At 38.0% G+C, this 22,918-nt stretch overlaps 1 protein-coding gene across 12 annotated transcripts in view; it reads left to right on the top strand.

Moving 5' to 3' along the window:
- LOC306854824 (calcium-dependent secretion activator 1-like) overlaps window positions 1–20,827 on the top strand; it is a gene marked incomplete at its 5' end in the record, with an annotated part of 117,350 nt that extends 96,523 nt beyond the window's left edge. For 11 of the 12 annotated variants that reach the window (XM_079393058.1, XM_079393056.1, XM_079393060.1 and 8 more), the window contains 8 exons: window positions 858–1,013; window positions 2,718–2,865; window positions 3,726–3,800; window positions 4,044–4,127; window positions 4,354–4,386; window positions 6,918–7,025; window positions 17,928–18,032; window positions 19,626–20,827. In XM_079393058.1, coding sequence (XP_079249184.1) covers window positions 858–1,013; window positions 2,718–2,865; window positions 3,726–3,800; window positions 4,044–4,127; window positions 4,354–4,386; window positions 6,918–7,025; window positions 17,928–18,032; window positions 19,626–19,793 — 877 coding nt within the window. In that variant the 3' untranslated portion in view covers window positions 19,794–20,827. Of the gene's footprint in view, window positions 1–857; window positions 1,014–2,717; window positions 2,866–3,725; window positions 3,801–4,043; window positions 4,128–4,353; window positions 4,387–6,917; window positions 7,026–17,873; window positions 18,033–19,625 lie in introns of all 12 variants that reach the window. The other variant, XM_079393055.1, reaches the window with a different exon arrangement.
- Between the last annotated feature and the right edge of the window lie 2,091 nt (window positions 20,828–22,918).

Raw genomic sequence — 22,918 nt, 5'->3', positions numbered from 1 at the left:
GATTGTTGGTCAGTATCAGTCTTTCTTTTATTTGTTTATTTATTTATTTTATTTATCATCAGACACTCACATACAGCAGTAGAAGGATGTGTAGAAATATATATCCTACTGCTGTATGTGAGTGTCTGTTGAGTCTGAGACCCCATTTTAGCAGAACTGAGTATAAATGAATCAAGTGTGAAAGCTCCTACAGAGTCTTCTAACTAAATCTGGCTTCAGTGTGAAGCTCTCATTGATTCAGTTGATCCAAAAATATGTTTCCACTGAAGATGCCTTGGCCTTCTGGCTGAGGACTTATACTCGGGCTGTAAGGAATGGAGTGAGAGTCAGTCTCTGTTTTCTTCTATGATCCATTTTTCATTCACTTCAGACCATGTGACCTTAAAATTGGCTCCATCCAAACAGGTCTATGCCTTTAGTCAGATCAGTTGAAAGTCTGGGACTGTAGCTTCTCCTGCCACTTCATACACATACATCCTTTACTTGTGATCTTGAAATTCTCCTTTGACATCATTGTGCGCGTTTTATCTTTCCTGTACTCAAACAACCAGGCCTGAATGGTTATCATTTTGTTTTAGGATTAACCATTTATTTTTTCCATGGAACGATCGCCAATGAGGTTGATCTATCGGAGCACCTCTGCAACGATCGGGAAGTGGTAAAAATAACTAAAATGAACGTGTTACCCTGGAGTGTGGACTTAAAACAGGTTTTGTCTTCTTTAAAACCTCCCCTGCCCTTTGACCTTCTTACTTCCTGACCTTGGAGCATTCCCTTCCTGATATACAGCTTTGATTAAAATTACTTCCTATATATCTCTCTGACTGTCTCCTCTGCACATGTTCTGGTGTTGGCAGTAATGGATCAGGGACATCAGAAGACCTGTTTTGGAAGCTGGATGCATTGCAGACATTCATAAGAGACCTACACTGGCCAGAAGAAGAGTTTGCCAAGCACTTGGAGAGCCGACTCAAACTCATGTCCAGTGACATGATCGAGTCCTGTGTAAAAAGGTGAGACTTGAAAACATCGTTGACAGTTATTTGATGAACTTTGCAACATTAATAATGTCACTTTCCTGTTTGAAGCTGCTTTGAAACAATCTGTAATGTATAAAGAGCCATAGAATTGACTTAACTGCTGCATTTTGACAGTGGACACTTTATTTGTTCAAGACACATTTTGTTTGACCTGCTGGTTGATCCAAAACTATTTTAAACAGCATTTTGTTAATTTTTTTTATTTTTTGTGAATATTATTATGACACCACATTAATTGAGACTACATCCTCACTTAGTAGTAATTTCACTTAAGTACGCTTTAGTAAACAGTACATATAAGCACTGAAGTCATTTTTGTAATAATAATAGAAATATGCTGGCTGATTTTCAGTATGCAGGCCCACATTTGTTATCCTTTTACTTGTTTTGAGGATGTCAAGCAGGACGTCTTCTTAGCTGTATTCTTCTAGTCACTCTTAAGTCGTAATAAACTCTTTGTCATTCTTGCTGTGAGTGAAGAAGTTATTTGAAGTGCTTTAAGAAACTGTTGCATGTAATATCATGGTAATTTGTGGATTCAGCAGATCTGGCTTAACAAGTTAAATAATCCACTCCTTTTCCTCCTCCAATCAACACAAAGAATTTTTATTCTGCTAAAGATGTGGAAAATAAAACACTAATTTGTGCATTTTGTTTATTTATTTATTTAGATCCTTTATTGTATCTCAGTCATCCCATAAGTTACAGTATCGCTTTTTATTTTAGTTTTTTCATTTATATGTTTATTATTGAAATGTTGTTATATGCATGTGTCAATTTCATTTAATTTCTTTATTTTCTTAAATATGTGGGTATATAGTATTTATAGAGTTGTAACTTTTAGTTTTAGTTACTTTTTCTTATTTGTAAGTCGCTTTGGACAAAAGCATCTGCTAAATGACAAAAGTAAAGTAAAGTAAAAGTAAGTTCAACCAAATATATATTTTGGCTATATTTTCTGTACCACTAAGAATGCCAGTTGCTACTTAGATTTTAAATAATTAGTTCACTTCCAGAATAAAAATTTCCTGATAATTTACTCACCTCCATGTCATCCAGAATGTTCATATCTTTCTTTTTTCAGAGGAAAAAAAATAGCATTTTTAAGGAAAACGTTCCAGGATTTTTCTCTATATAGTGGACTTCAATGGTGGCCAACGAGTTGAAGCTCCAAATTGCAGGTACAGTGCGGCTTCAAAGTGCTCTACATGATCCCATGATCCCGTTTGACTTTCTTTGCACTTTCGCTTTGTAAACACTTCTTCCGCCAACGTCACGCGTGACCTACAGTATAGTATATAGTTTTTAATTTTTTTTAGAAAATGACAGATCGTTTCGATAGAAAAGACCCTTATTTCTCAGCTGGGATCGTGTAGAGCCCTTTGAAGCTGCACTGCATGTGCAATTTGGACCTTCAACTCCCATAGAAGTCCATTATATGGAGAAATATCCTGGAATGTTTTCCTCAGAAACCTTAATTTCTTTTCAGCTGAAGAAAGAAAGACATGAACATCTTGGATGACATGGGGGTCAGTACATTATCAGGAAATTTAACACAGAAACTCTAAATTAGTCACGTCAGTTTTGTCTTGTTTCCTGACTTTTTGACAATCCTACACCATTCTGAATTACCAAAGCAACCAATCAGAATTCGGTCTCTCTCTTGTGTTGTTTCAGAACCAGAGCAGCCTTTGAGGTGAAGTTGCAGAAGAGTCCACGCTCTACAGACTTCCGTGTCCCCCAGTCCATATGCACCATGTTCAACGTCATGGTGGACGCCAAGGCCCAATCGGCCAAACTATGTGCCATGGAGCTCAGCCAAGAGGTAGACAACACCAACAAATGTATCTTTCTGTTCTCACCTACATCCTTATACACTTCTCACGTTCTCTATCTTTCTCATCATTGCAAACATGCACTTTCTCTGCCACAATTTTTCCAGTACAACACCCTCATAATGTGCTGATCTGCACACATCTTAGATCGAATATCAATTTATATGGTAAAATCCATTATTCTGTAGTGTTTTGAATTGCATGTATTCATCATATGCACCAGCCTGTAAAATATACATCAGGAATATATGAATTGAACATTGTTTTTTAAATGTATATACACACATATTCTCTATGATTGCAAATAAATAATTTAAATGCATGTGTGATTCACCAGCATGGCAGTTTTTCTATTGTTTCTGAATTTTAATTTAATTTGACTCTGTGCTGGAATGAGACGTTTTCTTTTTCTCTCTGTTGCTCTCTAATTGTCACTGTCACCTTGTCTGCTCTATCTTTCTTTTCATCCCTTTTCTCAATCTTGTGAAAGTTTGTTAGAGAATGGGTAAGTGTGGCTAACAATTCAATTGAATTCTCACCTTTATGTCCCAAAGGTATAATTAGCAATCCTAGCAGTTTCCCCCAGTCCTGTGACACTTAAATTGTTTTGATTATATTACCATATGTGATAGCTGCTTCTGAATATACATGTGCTAGAAGTGAGACATCTCATATCCGTAGCATATTGAGACAGGTAAGGGTCTGAACTGAATTAATTACGCAGACATATTTAATGTGGGGTAAATGGAGACAAAGGGATTGAGTTTGCACAGATTATCCCAGGTGAAAACCACCAAACAGCTCAAGAAAGCTTGTTGCGATTTGTGCTCATTATGTCTTTCTTTTCCAGAGACAGTACCACTCGCAAATTGACAATCTCATTGAGGAGACGGTGAAAGAAATGATTACTTTACTTGTGGCAAAGGTAGCATTTAAGGAAAACAATATTCCTAAATTATGTTTTGATATCTACATACAATTGCTTTATTAAAAAGATAAGTAAAAGAGTAAAAGCAGAAATTAATTTTATAAATCATTCTGTTTTTTATTTTGTATTCATTATTAAATCTCTTGAAATTCATAGCATAAAAATAATGATCAATTATGATAATTTTGCCTTTTTAAAAGTAATATGTTCTATTTTTTATTCTTTATTTCTGTTTTACAGTTTGTTGTGATCCTAGAGAGTGTTCTGGCGAAGTTGTCACGTTATGATGAAGGCACACTTTTTTCCTCCTTCCTGTCATTTACAGTAAGAACAAATAGTAGCTTAAGTTATCAACAAACTCTAACTCTAAAAATCTTTTACTTTAACACAAGATGTTTTCACTCAAAATGCATTATTTCAATTTATTCTTATATTAAAAATGAGCAATCTTCTAAAGATGTTATCTTTCACTTTGCAGTGTTTTATAAGTAAAATATTTATATTTAAATGATTATTTTAATTTAGATTTTTATGTCCCTTTTATTTGTAGGTAAAAGCTGCTTCAAAATATGTGGACGTACCTGTAAGTGACAACAGGATTTTTTTCTGATGCTCATTTGATTTATCAGTTAATTGTTTATCCACCTTATTTTTCAATGTGGAAGTAAGCCATTTTCTGTGAATGTGCAAGACTTCTGGTTCATTAGCCGCTGTAGGGAAATAGCGAGAATAATAACAAAGTGCAGTAAATGGTAAATTATAATCATAATTAAGATAATGCATTAAAATAATAGGGTAAGACACCAGTTTTCAATATCATACAGGAAAAGATGTTGTTTTGTACAGCTAAAAATATCTGGAAGCAGATGAGACCGGAAGCTTCGCACATAAAATGTACATAAGGCCGCTCCTGCTCTTACGGGAAAAATAAGGTGGATAAATCAACTTATCCTTAAGTTGTTCATCAGTTTATACATTTTTTGTTTCTTGTAGACATGACAGCTCTGTAGTAGAAGCATATTAGTTTGGATAGTTCATTACTAGTAAGTTACACTTTGTTTTCAGAAGCCTTGTAACAGCTTTAAGATACGGCTAATAATTACCATGGCCTGCTGTGCAGATGGCCATCTCTTAGCCCCAAATGGCCATTCATATGTTTGTGGGAGAGAGTCGTCTCCGTGAAGCTCTCCCCTCTGCAGCAGACAGTGTGATGTGTGTGTTGTGCAACAAAAGCCCGTTGTGAAGATGCCACTGGGTCCAACTCATTGCATTCAGCATCACATCACTGAGTTTCCTTCAACTGCCAACACATTTGGTCACGACGCGAGGCTTTTTAAATGGAAAAACCCTGTCAATGAATGCCGGAAGCATCCTCTCGCTGTATTTCTCTCTCTCTTTATCGTTCTGCTGATGATTTGAGGGTTAGCAAATCGTATGTTTCCATGGTTTGCTTAATACACAAAATAAAATGATGTCTGACAAACTTGCTTATTTGCACCCTTTGAAAGGACCCATAGATGTGTGAAGTAAGTTCAATTTACAGCGTCTGACAATTACCAATTCTGATGACCTTCATATGCCTGCTGGCAAAGGAAGTGTTTAATTCTCCTCTGAGGCCGAGCAGGGGGGCAGAACACCCCAGAAGATTTACTCTGGGTTGATTTTTCACTTGCTGTTTTGTTGAATAGAATCGTATTAATCAAATAACATTGTTCTCCTGCCGGTCTGTTCAGACTTTGACAATGACAGCTCATTTTGCACAGCTCAGGTTTTGACTATTAGACATCTAAGATAATGAGAAGGAATACACATTTCATCTGCTTGTCAAGTGAAATAGAATTAGCTAATTTGGCAGTGGAATTAGCTCTGCTATTTTACAAAACAAAATCACCATGAGCATTAGATTAGCATAACAATAAATGTTTCAGAACAGTGCAGTGCAAATTTTGTCAACAGTGAAGCACTGTATGAAGCACAGTTCACAAAGAAGTCACTTTCAAACCAAGTAGTTTTCTGGCTGACAACATGGCAATTTGTGACTACATTTTCTGTTATAAAACCTAATGAGCTGCTTATATTAAAAGTATTTTGAAGGAATAGTTCATAGTTAAATTTACATTTGCAGAAAATATTCTTGCCCTCCAAGGCCATCCAAGATGTAGATGATTTTGTTTCTTCATCAGAACAGATTTGGAGAAATTTAACATTACATCACTTGTTCATTAATGGATCCTCTGCATTGAATGGGTGCCGTCAGAATGAGACTCCAAACAGCTGATAAAAACATCACAATAATCCACAAGTAATCCACAACTCCAGTCCATCAATTGATGTCTTGTGAGGTGTGTTTTTAAGTGACATATTATTTAGATATTTTAACATAAAAATGACACTTCTGGCCAAAATATCAGTCCATAATCCATAATATTGCTTCATTCAGTAAAAAAGTGCATCCCCTGTTGTCCTCTCACATCAAAATTCACCAATATATTTGTTTACAAATGCTTCTGCTTGTAAACAGTGCTTGATCTGTGCATATTCTTCTCCTGATTCAAACATGACTTTTTCACTGGAGAAACCAATATATGGATAGATGACTAATATTTTAGCTTTTAAGTTAAAAACATCTTAATGATGGATTGGTTTATTGCAGACATGCAGCTTTTCACTTTACAAGATGTTAATTGATGGACTGGAGATTACTGTGATTTTTTTATCAGCAGTTTTGACTCTCATTCTGACGGCACCCTCTCACTACATTGGCGAGTAAGTGATGTAATGCAAAATTTCTCCAAATCTATTCTGATAAAGAAACAAACTCATCTAAATCTTGGACAGAATGTTCATTTTGGGGTGAACTATTACCTTCATGGTATCAAAAGGTGTTTTTTTGTTTTTTGTTTTATTTAAACATACTGAAAATCCTTAAGTGTGATTCAAAACCTATTGTTGATTTTATTTGTGTAGTTTGTGTGTAGATTGTTCCAAATCAGTCACTTATGAGGTTCCATGATGTTTAGGATGCTGCCTACATAGGCTGGAGCAGAGCTGTTGTATGCTAATAACATTAAGCAGTAATACATCTTTCCCTTTCTTTCTTTCCTTCATTTGCAGAAACCTGGGATGGATGTTGCTGACAGCTATGTGACGTTCGTTCGCCACTCTCAGGATGCCTTGAGGGACAAGGTCAATGAGGAGATGTATATAGAAAGGTTATTTGATGTAAGTAATGGCTGTCTTTTCCCTCTGTGAAGGGGGAGGCCCTCCAAAATGTGACATAACAGCCAGCTAGGAGGGATAAGTCACATTTTGAGATCTGCTTCTCTCTTTTTCTCACTTAATTTCTATCTTTTACCCTTTGACTCTAACTTTATCTCTTGCACTGCTTTCTCTGGCTTAACCTTTCCTCTCTGGTTTGCAGTGCTGTGTGTATTCCTGAATGTTCTGGCTGTAATATTCCCTTTGCTCTGCTCGTTATTCCTAGTGCAAAATTCTGGAGGAGGATTATCTTAAGATGTGTTCTCACACAAAGGGGCATGCAGATGTGAGTTTAAGCAGCACAAGCTACCTACAACACACTGCAATCAAAGATAGAACCTGAGAATCTACAGATGAATACATAGACGTAGCTATGTTGTGAAAGTTATTACAGTCGGTCCATTAAAGGTTCTTCTTATTAAGAATAGCTTGCGGTTCGAAGAAGAGAACTGTAGAGTAGATATCGACATAACAAAACAAAAAAAAGCCCTCTAAGATCTCAACATATACTTCTGTTCAAAAGTTTGGGGTCAATAAGAAAAAGATAAAAAAAGAGAAATTTTATTCAGAAAGGATGCAATACATTTATCAAATGAGACAGTAAAGACATTTATAATGTAACAAATAAATATTTAACTTTCTGTTTCTATTTTCTATAAATATGTATCACTGTTTCTACAAAAATATTAAGCAGCACAACTGCTTCAACATTAATAATAAGAAAAAGTGTTTCTTGAGCAGCAAATCAGCATATTAGACTAGAGTAAGAGCTGCTAAAAAAAAATCAGCTTTGCATCACAGGAATAAATTACATTTTAAAATGTATTAATATCGAAAATAATTATTTAAATTTAAAATATTATAACATTTTTACTGTATTTTTGATGTAACAAATCTAGACCTAGTGAGCATAAGACTTCTTTAATATATAAAAATAAAATCTTACAGACCAAACTTTTGAATGGAAGTGTAAATATGATGTGAGAGATATTTTCTCAAATCCTCATGTAAAGATTATTTACACATTTTCTTCTTGGTTTGGACAGTTAACAAAAAGTGCTATTAAAATTTTCTTTTTTTATCTCTGACTCCAAGAAAGCTTTTGTTATGTCAAGATATTGAAAAAGTGAGAAGAACAATAATACATGTCATCTTAGGTCTTCCATAGAAACCAAACAAATTGGACATACTAAAACCATCAGAGTGTGATGGATATTGTTTTGTTCATTTTAGCTGATAGTTGGGGCGGGGGGTGTTACAAAGGCAACTGCCCTATTTCGGGAGTAAATCTCCCGCTAAGGAGATCCAAATAGAAAGAAGCCCTCCAAACCTTGGGCTTATTGTGATAAAGGCTTAAAGAAAAGGAAAGAATGAGGGAAAACACTGAGGGCAAGAAAGAGGAGTTGAATAAGTTACACTGAAGGGGCACACAATGGAGAACACCGTCTTAAGGGATGGCCAGGGCCATCATGTTGGTTATAATCCTTTTGTGCTGTGTGTAGACCAGTTTGTTAAGTGTGTGTTGTTGGAGAAGTATGTTTGCATTGTGTGGCTAAAGACTTGTGTTTATATTCAGAAAGAAAGCCAGAAAGGGAGCTCTGATCTGGGATCAAATTTCCTGTCAGTTTGCTTGACGTCGCTCCTTGCGAACTCAGGACAAACTGATCTGAAAACATCACTCCCACTCTGAAAAGCTTTGTGAATATGGCTCTTCGTGTCATATGTGAACAATTCAAGTAAGAATCCTGATCTCAGTTCGTTGTTGACTTTCACTGACCCGGGATCAGTAGTCTTACTATGAGATGCTTGAAACATATGAGCTCTGGTTTTTTGAGTGTCCTACAAAAAGGCTGCTTGAATCTGCTGCTGTATGCTAGCTTGTCCTGGTTTTACTTTACTTACTACTTTCTCCCCGCCTGGAGGGTGTCTGAAAAGATCCTGTGTTCGTTTCTTTGTTCATTTGCTTGGAATGAGATGACGTCGCTTATTTTCCATCTGCATTGTGCATTTGCGTTCATTTCCTCGAATGCAAACAAGGAAAATATCCCATCTGCCTTGTCTTTCCTACCCTCTCATTCCATTTCTCCATTTTCTTTTCTTATTTTCCCACCTCTTTTCTTGCTCTCTCTCTATGCACCTGAACCGAAATGAAACTTATCCTTCCTGTCAAGTTGTTTTTGTCACATTATGCCAAGTGGCGTTATTCAGAGTCAAATAATCTTCCTTTGTACATCTACTAGCATGGCCCATGTCCTCAGAGACTCAGCTCCTACATGCACTTACACGCATCCATCCACACAGCCAGCCAACCAACCCACCCTCCCCAACCTCCCACCCCACCACCGTCAACCCCAGATGGGCACGCATGGCACACATCTCCCCTCTCCACTCGCTCAAGTGGTCGGGCCTCTGTAGTTAGTTGAAAAAGACAACATGTGTGCATGCATACACACATGCACGCACACTCCGTCTCACACACGCTAACATGCACACTCTGGTCCTCACTGTTATGCTAAAAAGCCATTGAAATAGCACCGCTCTTTATCGGGGGCTCCAGGCAACCTGCTCAAATGTTTTCTTGTTACTTTGTCATTTCATTTGTTAAAGATGTCATAACATCCTCCACAATGAGCCATAACACCACATGCTGTTGTTTTAAACCTGCTACACTCACCCTATTTAAAAAATGACATTAAGTTCGTTATGAAAAAAAGACATGAGGAGATTATAGTACCGACGGCACTAATTAAATGGGTTTAAAAGAACAGCAGCCCCTCCCCCACTTTCACTTTTTTTTTTAACTCTACCCATTTTTGCTGATTTGGAAAACTGTATTTGATGTTAGGAAATTTACAATACAAATACATTTAAAAAAATATGAAAAGAATGAAAAAATGGATTTGTCTTAACCTTAGCAAAACATTTTTTTATTATTAATGGCTATAGCTAAGATTCTTAGATGCTGTTCTAGATGTTTTGCAGGGGTCACTATAAGTGAAATAATTTTGAATTTCTCCAAAATTTGACTGATAATGAAAGAGCCACATAATTTAGTTTGGATGGAGTTGCACTTGCAATCATTACAAGGGCTGTTTTCTTCATTATTCATGCTATAATTGTAGTTTCTAATTTCTAATCTTTTTTGTTTTTAAATCAGTCTTTAAATAGTTTTTAAATATTGCTTTCACTTGTTATTTTGACTCCAGTAGTCATAATATTCTTGATGGCCTCCTCCCCTTTTACACTTTTTCATTTTTTGATTGTTTTAAGTAATCCGCTTTGAAATGATCTGTTTGGTGGGTGTAGTATAATTGCTTAGTTGTTCTTGGCTGGTTGTCATATTGAAGTATATGTGGCCCACACTAAGCTTGGGTTAATTGGGGTCAAGGATGCTGATTTCTCACAGACAGAGATGTTACATTGGCTGGAGTAAGAAGATTATACTTGCTGTTTGACTAATTCAAAATATGGATGTGCTCTGCTTTCATAACAGTGTTTCATAATGCAGAAAAAGCGACCATATGGGATTAGGTATGAAAAAATGAAAACAACGAAAAATGGATGAAATATTAGTCCAGTGATATGTATAAAAGGATGATGTGTAAAATAATACTAGTAATTATTAGGTTTATAAGCGTATTACTTTGTTATTTGAAATAAGACATTTCTGAGGTTTACATTTTGTAGTAAATAAAGATAAATTTATTAAACTTAATTAAATATTAATAAAAAAAACATTCATGTGAATTCATATATTCAGACAAAGTTCTTACAAAAGAAGATTTAGTTCATAAAAATATTTCAGTGGTGAATTTTACTTGCAAGTGGCTTGTTGCAACAAATGTCTGCTGTAATATTCATGAGTTCTGAGAAGATGCTGATTTGTAAGAAGGCCAAAAACCAGATACAAGCTGCCTAAGAGCCAAATTATTTGCCAGTGGATGGATAAAGTTTGTTAAATCCAGGAAAGAGGAAAAGAGAGAGGGATAGGAAGGGAGGGGGGGGTGAATTAATTTATTTTACTCCGCCAGCCTGCCAGTTCTTGAAAGAACAGCTGAGGAGAGCAGGATTAAGGCAGCTGTGCTTAACGTGAGGGCTCATCTGTCAGATTGGGGCGGAGCGCATAGATCATTGATTAAAAAAAGCCATCTCCAAATCCAGTGCTTCACTGACACCACCGTCCTGCTCGGGCTCTTCAGTGTGTGTGTGTGTGTGTGTGTGCATGCGTGTCTGAGTGCCAGCAGAGAGACTCAGATACACGGCAGATTACACACGTCAATTATACACTTAATCTGCTTCTGGAAGAGATTGCGGCCTACCCTCATTGATTGATTTGAAGTATTCCCGTTGACCTTGGCAGTTATCAGATTGTCAAGATTGCACTTTATGGTGACAGTTAATGCGGTTTAATCGGTTTGATGCTGGATACTGCAAGGAGCACATGAAGGGTTAGAGATACTGGAAAACAAGGCGGGTTTAGACTGAGCTGCTGCTTGTGTCGCATTTCACAGACCTGTAATACCACTTCACTGTCTGGGACACTTAACCACTTTGTAGGTCCAACTGACCCAAGTGAACAGTTTAATCAACTTTAGCTAGCACCCACACTTAATGCTGTGCATTCTGTGGTCCAAGAAAAAAGAAAAAATGAATCAAGGAAACAAGTTTGTAATTATAAATGCTAATTTCCTTTTTATTGTTAAATTTTTTGTTTTGTGTTTTGTATTTTTTCTAGTGCTGTCAAACGATTAATTTTATTAAAAATAAAAAGGTTTTTGTTTACATAATATATGTGTGTGTACTGTGTACATTTATTATGTGTATATAAATACACACACATGCATGTATATATTTAAGAAAAATATAAAAATACATTTATTTATTTTATATAACAAATTATATGAATATAAATATACGTGAATACATGTAAATATTTTCGACATATACACTGTATGTGTGCATTTATACATACAGTACATAATAAATGTACATAGTGCACACATATATTATGTAAAAAAAACTTTTATTTTAGATACGGTTAATCGTTTGACAGCACTACTTTTTTTTTCTTTTTTTTTACTTTGCATTTTGTTTTGTTTTTTAGTTTTATTTTGTTGTTTTGCAAAAGAACACTGTTATCTAGAAACATACACAAAACATGTTTTGGAAAAGAAAAGGCACATTTTCCTAAACATTTTTTATCCAATTTAACCCCATCACAACAATTTTGTTATGAAAATGTTTTTTGATTCTTGATTATGATATCCTGAACAACAACAACCAAAAATGTGCTTTTATTTTATTTATTTATTTCACTGAAGGCTCTGATTGCATTTAGATAATCATGCGATATGGGAGGCGGATGTGTGCTTATTGTTTTTCTCCCCAGTTAATCCTAGAGGTAAACCAATTCAAAATGGAGCTTTAGATGTATAATATGAATGCTAGTAGGTCAGTATGAAAAAAAAACGACTAAAAGCGACCCAACAGGTCCTTTCACGGATACTGTTCAAAACATGTTAAAGGGGTTTGGCTCTTTCAAAATGCAGGGCAGATGTTAGCGGTTCAGGTTTCTGATAATTACGGAGGCCGAGGTGCTTTCTTTGTCACTTACTGTGAACCGAGGCTGATTTGAATAAACCAGCAGCAACAACACTAATGGCTAGAGATTTTAGCAAAGTAAACATGCAGCAGAGGAAGTGCATTCGAGCGCCGTGGCTATCAACTGCCTCGATTAGCCGTCTATTGGCTCTGTCTCCGTCTCTTGCTCTCCCCGTGACATATAAGTGAGGTATGGTGGCATTTGTTTGATTAACTTGTCTGACAAAAGTGACATCTGCTAGCGGGTTCATGTATACGAGAGGCTCAGCGCGGGTCCGCCTTTGTACATCTGTCAGCACAGAGGCAGGGGAAAAGGGTGAAAAGAAACAAATTGGTCCCAAAAAGCAGCCCATTCACCTTCTGTGCTACCCCCTCCGCCCCCCTCCCAGCCCTTAGCCATTCAGGTGCACTGCGGGGCTCTCAAGTGCTCGCTGGTTTATTCCATTTCGTTCCCCCCATTGAGGCCGAACCCCACAAGTGTTATGCTCCTCATTCCTGCTCGGCTCAATCCTCCCCTAAGCGTTCCTTTGTGAGCAGAATGGCTCACTTTGCCCTGAGACCAAACTCTCTCTCTCTCCCGTTCCTTTTTTTTTATCCCTCACCTCTTTTTCTTCATTGTGTGTTTACTCAATGACACGATCACAGGCTGTAATTCCCGCCATTTAGTTCATCTCTACCAGCTCCTTCTTTTCTAAAGAAAGGCCCTGTTTGGACACTGTCAAGCACAAGCACCGGTTTCAGTAGCAGAAATGCATTCCCTGCAATTATACGTTTTTGATCGGCTCGTTTGTTCCAAGAAATTGCTCCAGACACTGTTCCGTTCAGTTGGTTATTCCTTCAATAACGCAAAAAAAACAGCATTATAGACACTTAAAATTGTAGCAGAGCTTGCTCAGAAACAGTAAGGGCTTGTTCCACTTAAGGATCCAGTGAGGCGTGCAAATCCCGAGCAGGGTTCTCTTTGTATCCACAACACAATCGCGAGCAGTTTGAAGCCCTTTTGCTTGCTGAGCCTGAAATTTTATTTTCAATCCCGTCATTCAGAAGCACCTATTTCTGGAGAGAAAGCATGAGAGAAAGAGAGAGTTCTAACGCAGCAGCGCGTTGGAGGACCATGTTTGGGGTCACGTACTTCCTACACAACTTTTTTTCCGCAATGTCGCGGGGTCCTGTGGCGGAGAGATAGCGAGTGGCGGGAGGCGTGAGGTCACCGGTGTGAGTTACCATGGTAATTGAGTTCAGTCATCAATGGACCTCCTCTCAGGAGGGATGAGGCATACAATAACTGGCCGGTGGCAGCCGTGAACAGCAAGCAGGTAGGATTACCCCAAGCTTTTGTCCTAAGTGCATAATGTCTTGTAGTCAGATTTAAAGACTCCTTGGTCCCCGGGGCCTCCCTCTCTGGCCCGGTAAGGGGCCCGATTCACTCACTGGCCAGCAAGAAGGACGAATGCCCTACGACCCACTGGCCTGAGAGAGACGGCTCTATTTAGTGCAGACAAAGACGCAAAGTGTACCAGGAGAAAGGTTGGACGTTCGATTTTCGTGTTTTTTGTTTGGGGTATTTTCTCGATTTTGATTCACGAGGAGCGCAGAGAGGACAGGGAGCACGGGGAGGCACCGTTCTCCAGTTTTCATCTCCACTGGCCTGTCGCTTTGCATTAACATCAGCGCTAACAACCATCATCATTCCATCCCTACTGCTAATTGCAGACACAGCTGGGTCCCAGCAGGAGCGCTTCTCAAACAGCCTAGGCCTCCGAGAGCAGGCCGAGTGGCACACACACACATTTACAGAGCCACTACCACCAGCAAGGGCAGAAAGAGGCAGAGTCACAGGTTGCTTGTAATCCCCCCATTACCCCCCACCGAGCCCCCGCCCCCTCCTCGGCATTCCTGCTTTTGTAAGAGTGTGTTTTTTCTAATCCGAGCTCAGCCCTTACCAGCTCTTTCTTCTTTCTGGTCCTCCTCACATAGATGCCGCTAGCCTTCAGGTGCTTCAGGACTTGATTAAAAGCAAGTCGTGAACGCGTGTGTATGTGTATGCGTGCGTCTGTGACGGGGGTGGATGGATGTGCAACCTTACACTGAATTCTGCTTGCTGCCCCCCTGCTAGGCGCTATGGCTTCTTGTAACATGTCAAAGACGAGAGTGTGAACGCAAGCTTAGGAGTGCGGCTTGTGCATGTGCATGGTGTGGCAGGGGGCAGGAGGTCGCTCAGCCTTTCAGCGCTCCCCGCTAGAGGTGTGGGGGCCCTGCAGATGTTCATGTGTGTTGTATCGGTAACCATAACGTACGCATCCAACACACACGCACGTGTACACGCAGCCCTCATGCTTTCCAATATCAGATGGAACTCGTTAGATGATCACAGATTTTTTTCTCTCCCATATCCGCTTCTTTCATTATGCATTCAGAGTCATGATACTCCTGTTTTGGCTAGCAGCTATTGCCAGCTTCCCGCTGCTCAATATCCAAAAAGTGCCACAGTACATAATATGCTCTCGGAGAGTCTTCTGTTTCTCTGCTGACAGCAGAACAATGTCCCACTGCCAGCACTGTTCATTTCACAACCAAGACCATAGAGGACGCGGTCTTACTGGACGAGTCTCTCACAAGTTTAAAAACTGATTTAGCAGAATGTACTATATGAATATGTCTTTCTTGGCCTTGTGCATCATTTGATTCAGATTTGGCACCCACAGCAGGGACTATAAAGTGGAACTCCTACATTATTATTATGGCAATTTCAATTTGTAAATATCAAGTGTCATTAAGTGAATTGATGGTTTGCTAGTAATGGGTTTAAAGAAACAGTTCATCCAAAAATTAAAACGATCATCATTTACGTGTACATTGTTATCATTTACAAGTCATTCCAAACATTCTTTATTCTTTGGAACATAAAAGATGTTGTTTAAAGAAAAAAAAAACAACAGTTTTTTGTCTATACAGTGAAAGTCAGTGGGGGTCCAGTGATGTTTTCAGACTATTGACTTTCATAGTACAGACAAAACCAGTTTTCATTCTTCAAAACATTCATCAAAATATTCAAAACGGTCTTCTTTTGTGCTCCACAGAAGAAAGTCAATCATACAGGTTTAGATTGACGTGATTTTAGTAAATGATGACAGTTTTTGATTTGTGGGTGACTCATTCCTTTAAAATGATAGAGGACGGAGAGGCCACACTATTATAGGAACAAATGAGGAAGCAATAGAGTGAGCATGAGAGAAAGACTGAGTGTGAGCGAGAGCAGTTGCTCCAGGTCTGGCCTCCCTGTGGGGGTCCATCGCGGCCCGGCTGCCCAATCTTTCACAGGCACAGAGCACCAGCCCTCACAGAGCAACACCAAGCTCTGATTCACTGCAGGGACGAGCCGCTGAGCTCAGCCGCTTAGATTAAATCCTAAAACGCCCATTTGATTATTCGGACACACCTTAGTAGCATAATTTTACCAGTGTACCACTTAAACGCCAATGGATTGCACTTCTTTCATTGTGTGTTAAACTGGTGGAACCACTGGATCAATTGGCTTAGCAACTTATGTTTACTACTCAAGTCTTTTGACAAGGTGAAAATTTCCTTTTTTTTTTGATCATCACCAACAGAACCGTAATGCTTTTTTAAACTGTGGGTGCAAAGTGGATTTTGCATGCAAGATCTATAAAAAGTAAACTGTCAAGTGTGCTGCAGTTACTCAAGACACATCTCCTGTGTCTTTGGCTCGATTTGCTCAGCTCCTAAACCGTTGAGACTCAGTCAGCTCAGATTACCATCAGACCAGCTCGATCATAACTAATCAATTAGACTTCAAACGAGATCTTCCCCACGGCCCAACATCTGTAGCCCAAAAGCTAAGTGCACTTGCTATTTAGGAGGTGCTTTGAGTTCAGTGAGTTCCACTGAGTAGAAATAGAGAGCAACACTCTGAGACTAAGAGAGAGGAAGTCTCGTAAAAAATAAGACCCTGAGCCACTGTTACATTAGTGAGCTCATTGTGACTGCGGTAAAGACAACATGTCCGCTGGGAATGATGGATCTTTCTCCCTCAATGTGACAGAAAGTGCCACCGTCTGAAACGCAGGCTGAGGGCAGGATTGTGGCTGGCTTAACATGGGCAACATCTCTCATGATCAGTGTCCAAAAGCAGCACAGGAGACAGCTGATGGGATTCGAAACTGTCAATTAGCAGTTCCTGGGTGGAGCTGTGGAGACAGGGAGAGGTTTTGGGTGAGGATCATGGCTGTGACAGAAGGACTTTCTCCAAGACAGAGCTTGTTGGGACCTCTTTTATGAATAGCCCTCCTTATAATTTCACCAGTTTGCCCGCAGTGCCTCTTTAAGCTCTGTTCTGCCAGTCATTTTCCTCCATATCCCTCTACAAGTGAAACTAGTTTACTTAACGCCAAATTTAGTAGAAAACTCCTACCAGTCAAAAATTAATAATTAAGATTATGGGTGTTAATTCATGTTTTTGAAAGAAGTCATTTGTGCTCACCAATGCTGCATTCATTTGATTAAAAATACAGTATAGACAGTAATATAGTGAAATATTATTATGATTTAAAATAGCTGTTTTATATTTGAATATATTTTAAAATATAATTGATTTACTTCAGTGTCACATGATCCTTTAGAAATCATTCTAATATGCAAATTTGCTGCTCAAGAAACATTTCTTATTATTATCAATGTAGAAAACAGGTTTTGTTTGCTGTTAAATATATTTTTGAAAACCATGAGGCATTTTTTTCTAGGATTCTTTGATGAATAGAAAGTTCAAAAGGTCAGCATTTATTTGAAATATAAATCTGTTGTAACATTATAAACATCTGTACTGTCACTTTTGATTATTTTAATTTGTCCTTGCTGAATAAAAGTGTTGTTATTTTATTAGTTTTTTTGTTTAGTTTTTTTTTTTAAATCTTAATTACCGTAATAATAAATAGTGATAATAAATAGTAAAAAAAAAAACGTTTCTTGAGCCCAAAATCTTAATCATACCAAACTTTTGACTGGTAGTATAAAGATTGTTTATCTTTGTAATTGCTGATTTAAAGTTGTGCTATATCAGATTGGTGAGTATTTTTAGATCTTGTACTAAAAGGATTTTCATTCACATAATCTGCTCTCTTGCTATAAATCTACTGCCTACACTTGTGTTTGTTGTGTTTTTGTAGATGTGTTTTCCTATGTGTTTGTGTGTAGCAGCATTTGTATGTGTGTCTGTCTTTGCTGGAGAACAATGTATTTGTGTTTCAGCAATGGTACACCAGCACAATGAATCTCCTGGGCACCTGGCTGACAGACCGTATGGACCTGCAGTTGCATGTGTATCAGCTGAAAATCCTCATCAGAATTGTAAAGGTAAACACTACAGCATCATTGACCACTAAAGTATGGGTAGTTGTGCAAAACTGCCCAAGTATGTGCAGGAAGTAATCGTAGCACAGCTTTGCACCAAATGTACTTGTAAACACACGCTATAAAAATATGCACATGCCGTCCAATCAAAGTCAGATTACAGGGTGGATCAGTCAAGTAAAGGCGGTTTTCCTCTGCAGCCTCCGCTTGTGCTTGATTTTACAACAGCAAGATCTACAGGATTTCATAGTATGACATTACACATTTATTTCTGTGCACTCATATGGTGTGTCTCTCTCTGTGTATGGATATATCTCACATATGCAGGTTTCTCTTTAGATCTATATCAGATTTTTTCCCCTTCATTTTCCCCATTTTAGATTAGGTTTAGTACTGGATAAAGAAGACCTCATTGTCATGTTTTTCTCATCTACAGTTTCCAAGAAAACCAGAATAATAACTGGATGCAACTTTCCACAAATAGAGTACAATATCTGTTACCAAAATCAGTGACATGCATGTGAATGGTTTTTATTTTTAGGAATAAGAATTAAATAAAAATATTGGCAAGATTAAATGAAACCTATAGGCAACAGGGCTGCAGATTTATTTTTCACTCAATAGGACTAGCTTGGGGTCAGTAATTTATTTATTTATTAAGAAATTAATACTTTTATTCAGCAAGAATGTATTCAGTTGATCAAAAGACAATAAAGACATTTGGTATATTACAAGAGACTATTTCAAAGAGACCTGGAAAAAAATTAGCAGAACTACTTTTTTCAACATTGATAAGAAATGTATTTTGAGCAGCACACCAGCATATTAGAATGATTTCTGAAGGATTATGTGACACTGAAGACTGTAGTAATGCTGCTGAAAATTTAGCTTTGCCATGTAGGTATAAAATGACATTTTACGGTATATTCAAATTGAAAACAACTATTTTGATTTTAAAAAAAAATTGTGCTCTGCATTTAACCCATCCAAGTGCACACACACAGCAGCGAAAACACACCCGGAGCAGTGGGCAGTCAATGCTACAGCGCCCTGGGAGCAGTTCGGGGTTCGGTGCCTTGCTCAAGGGTCTCACCTCAATCATGTTGAGGGTGGAGAGAGCGCTGGTTATTCACCCCCCCACCAACAATTCCTGCCAGACCTGACTCGAACCCGCAACCTTCGGGTTACAAGTCTGACTCTCTATCCATTAGGCCACGACTGCCCCATAAATAAATGAAAATTTGAACTGTAGTGTACCTTTTTAAATAACTGAAGAAAATATCTGATTGATCTTTTTTTCTTCCAATAACAGTAGTAATAGGGTTGAAGGTTGAGCTGGCAATTGTTTAAATGTACCTACTTTTTATGCAAAGTTAAGATAAATTGTAGTTTAATAGGGTGTACATATACAAAACAAACATGCTTACTGCTTCAAATGCTAATGGGACATCAAAGTTCTGTACCTATATTCATGAAAAGAGACAAAAATATTTTTTCTTCCATGTTTATATAACTAAACACGCATGCTAGATCCACTTCATGTCATTTTGCTTCATGCCCCGTACCTATTCCCACAATGCTCTCTTTTTTTTGCAGAAAAAGTATCGTGATTTCCGACTACAAGGTGTGTTGGACACCACTCTGAACAGCAAGATGTATGAGACAGTGAGAAACAGGCTGATTCTAGAAGAGGCTACAGCATCTGTAAGAGAGGGAGGGATGCAAGGCATATCCATGAAGGACAGCGATGAGGAAGACGACTAGATTCTGCTGGAGACAATTAGGTGTGGACAATTTGGTCAGACACGTTAAACGTGCCCTAAAATGATGCATGTACACCACTGTCCATCGCTCGCACATGTCTGGATGTTGTTAACCTCATGTTCTATGACAAATAAAGGACCAACTTTAATTAAGATTAAACTAAAAATATGAATCTCTATTCAGATGACAAAAACAAAAGCGTATATTAACCAAACTTAAAATTAATTGACACAGTTTGATGTTTTACTGGGGGGATAAATGGAATGTCTGAAATTCATTTCTAAATGTTTCTAAGCAATATGGAGTACCATATGTAAAAGATGTTGTGTGAGATGGTAAGGAATAATGCTCGTCGTGTCCCTGTTCAATGCAAATCCATATGGCGCTGCTTCAATGTATTGTAAATACATTAATGGTACATAACTGTGCATAGACCTTGTTTCTTTTGGAGTGTAGGCCAACTGACATGATTCTATTAACTTGTTCAGTTGTTTATATATTCAGCTGACTTCAACATGTCAAAAATCCACAATGTGTTTTACACCCAAAATGTTTTGAGACCTTTTTTAACGAGATAGTTAAGGTGATATGTTTGTAGCTGTATTTTAGAGACACAATATATTCCCATTGCTTATTAGTCAAATGCTTAAACTGATATCAGTATTTTTTATGTTTTTAAGCCATGCATAATTTAAAAAAATAAATAAATAAATATATTTATTCTGTATTTTGGGGGTGGGATCACAAGGAGGCATTTTGTTTGTATCCTTTTTGTTTCTTTGCAACAAAGCATTTCTGATCATTCTAGCCTGTAAACGCTTGCAGGTTTTCATCATTGCCACTGTTGTTTTGTGTATAGAGCGTTTTATATTCCCCCCTGTGCAGTAGCTGCATGTCCCAATTGTCAGAAATCTTATCTGAAAGCTTTTGATTTTGTGGAAAGTAACTGGTGGATTCATCTTGCGTCGGCCTTATGTACACCCACAGTTGGAATGCAAGACTCTGGGCTTATAAAAATAAAAGAATTCAAACTCAGAACTTGTTTTTTTGCTTTTAAATGAGTAACAGTGAAGGTCACAATGTTTTATTCAACTTAGAAGTCTTTATACATAAAGTTACGCCCACTCAAAAGCAGCACCTACATACAGCACAGGCTTCATTTGGTGTTTACAGTACAAGTAAAGCACAACCGTGATTTAACCTCTCCCCACACCCACCCACTTCCACCAAAAAGAAAAAGTCTGAGATTAACATTTTAAGATTAAGACATAGCTCATCTTCAGTGCCTGTATTGCAGGACAGAAGGAGATTGACTGACCAAAGATGACACAGACCAGTCCCAAGGCAGATCTTCTCAACCAGATTAACATTTTTCATATAAGATTTTCAAAACAAATCAGTCTGGTCTTCAAGACATTAAGTATAAATTCAGGATTAGATATTATGAACGTGGCATATTAAATGAAGATGGAATATCTTAATTAGAACATAGATTGCTTGAAAATAAGTCCTTAAGGATGAGAAAAAACAACCAAGATGGCATTTTGGTACCAAACCTCTTAATATTTGAACATCACTCACAAATTCCAAAATTCTATACATTTATATTAAAAAAGAGATAATATTTTAGACAACAATCACAACAAATGTTAAGTGAATTTTATTATGATTTGAAAGAAGTATCTTATGCTCACCAAGGCTGCATATATTTATTTATTTTTCTGAAGTTATATTTGTGGGGATTTTATACCTTTATTGTTTATAGGACAGAGGAGATATGGGAAAGCATAGGTCAGAGAGAAAGGGAAACGTTATTGGCAAAGGACCACAAGTCGGGATCGAACTCGGGTCGCCAGAAGCACTGAAGCGCACAAACCACAAGGCAGTCAGCGCCGACAAGGCTGCAATTATTTGGTAAAAAAATACAGTAATATTGAGAAATTTCATTACAATTTAAAATATCTGTTTTCTATTTTAATATATTTTAAAATGTATTTTATTCCTTTTGACGCAAAAAAAAATAATTTTCAGCAGCCAGTCACCGGTCTTCAAAAATGATTTTAATATACTGATTTTGCTAAACACACATTTCTTACTATGATCAACAGTTGCGTTGCTTCATATATCTGTGTAAAAAATAATGAGGTTGAAAATGCTTTTATATCTTTACAACGATCTAATTTTAGAACGGTGTGTTTTGGTGTGCTGGAAAATGACATTTTGCTCTACTTTATGATCTATAATTGTCCAGTGATGATCGTACAGTGGCCTAGATATAATAATGCATCATTCAGCATTTACACGTCATCTTGCTGAATAACACCGCGTAGTGTCCACTGGCACATAATTGCTAAGTATAACTGAGGTGAAGTGTTTCTTTTAACCCCCTGGAGCACAGACTATGGGCAATAATACAGCACTCAGACCCAGAGAAAGGAACGGAGGAGCATTAACTAGCAGATGGAAATTGCCTTTTCATCTCCTTACTCTTTCTGATTTGAACCCACGGATACAATTTGGTGTGTTGCTCGGCGCGGGGGCACAGGGCAGGGAAAGACAAATGAGAGAGGCCCACCGCTAGAATATGTTCCCGTGGCCCGGCGCTGTGACCTAATTGTGGGAATGTACGCTTCCTCCGAGGCGCCACTCTCGCGCTGATTTCACTGTAATCAACAGAGGAGGACAGAAATGCTAGGTCGCCAAGCGCGGAGCGCCGTAAGAGGAGGCTCGGATATCATACATTTAATTTCCTCATAAATCCTGCCGCAATACAACAATTTTGAGAGGGAGAGGACCCGGCGACAGATTAATGGGCAAGGAGATTTATTCCGGCACGATCTGAGCTGCTTTGGCTTTTAAGCCTCAATCAGGTTAGGAAATAGGAAAGATAAGTGTATCCAAATAAAAGATTCTCCAATTGACCGGCGCAACAAGAACTGGCCCCAGGTTCGCACTCGCATCTGTGCGGGTGAGGATGAGACGCGGACGCGAGGCGAGGCGAGGCCCGGCTCAGAGCGCAGCGTGTGACCTCCGGAACAAATGAAAAACAGAAACCGCAGACACAAACACAAAGTAGCACACGATTACATTTGTGTGCCAACGTTTGGTTAGACTTAAACGTTTCG

The sequence above is a fragment of the Barbus barbus genome (genome assembly GCF_936440315.1).
Source record: "Barbus barbus genome assembly, chromosome: 35".
Lineage (NCBI taxonomy): Eukaryota > Metazoa > Chordata > Actinopteri > Cypriniformes > Cyprinidae > Barbus > Barbus barbus.
This window is presented reverse-complemented; position numbering and strand designations above follow the sequence as displayed.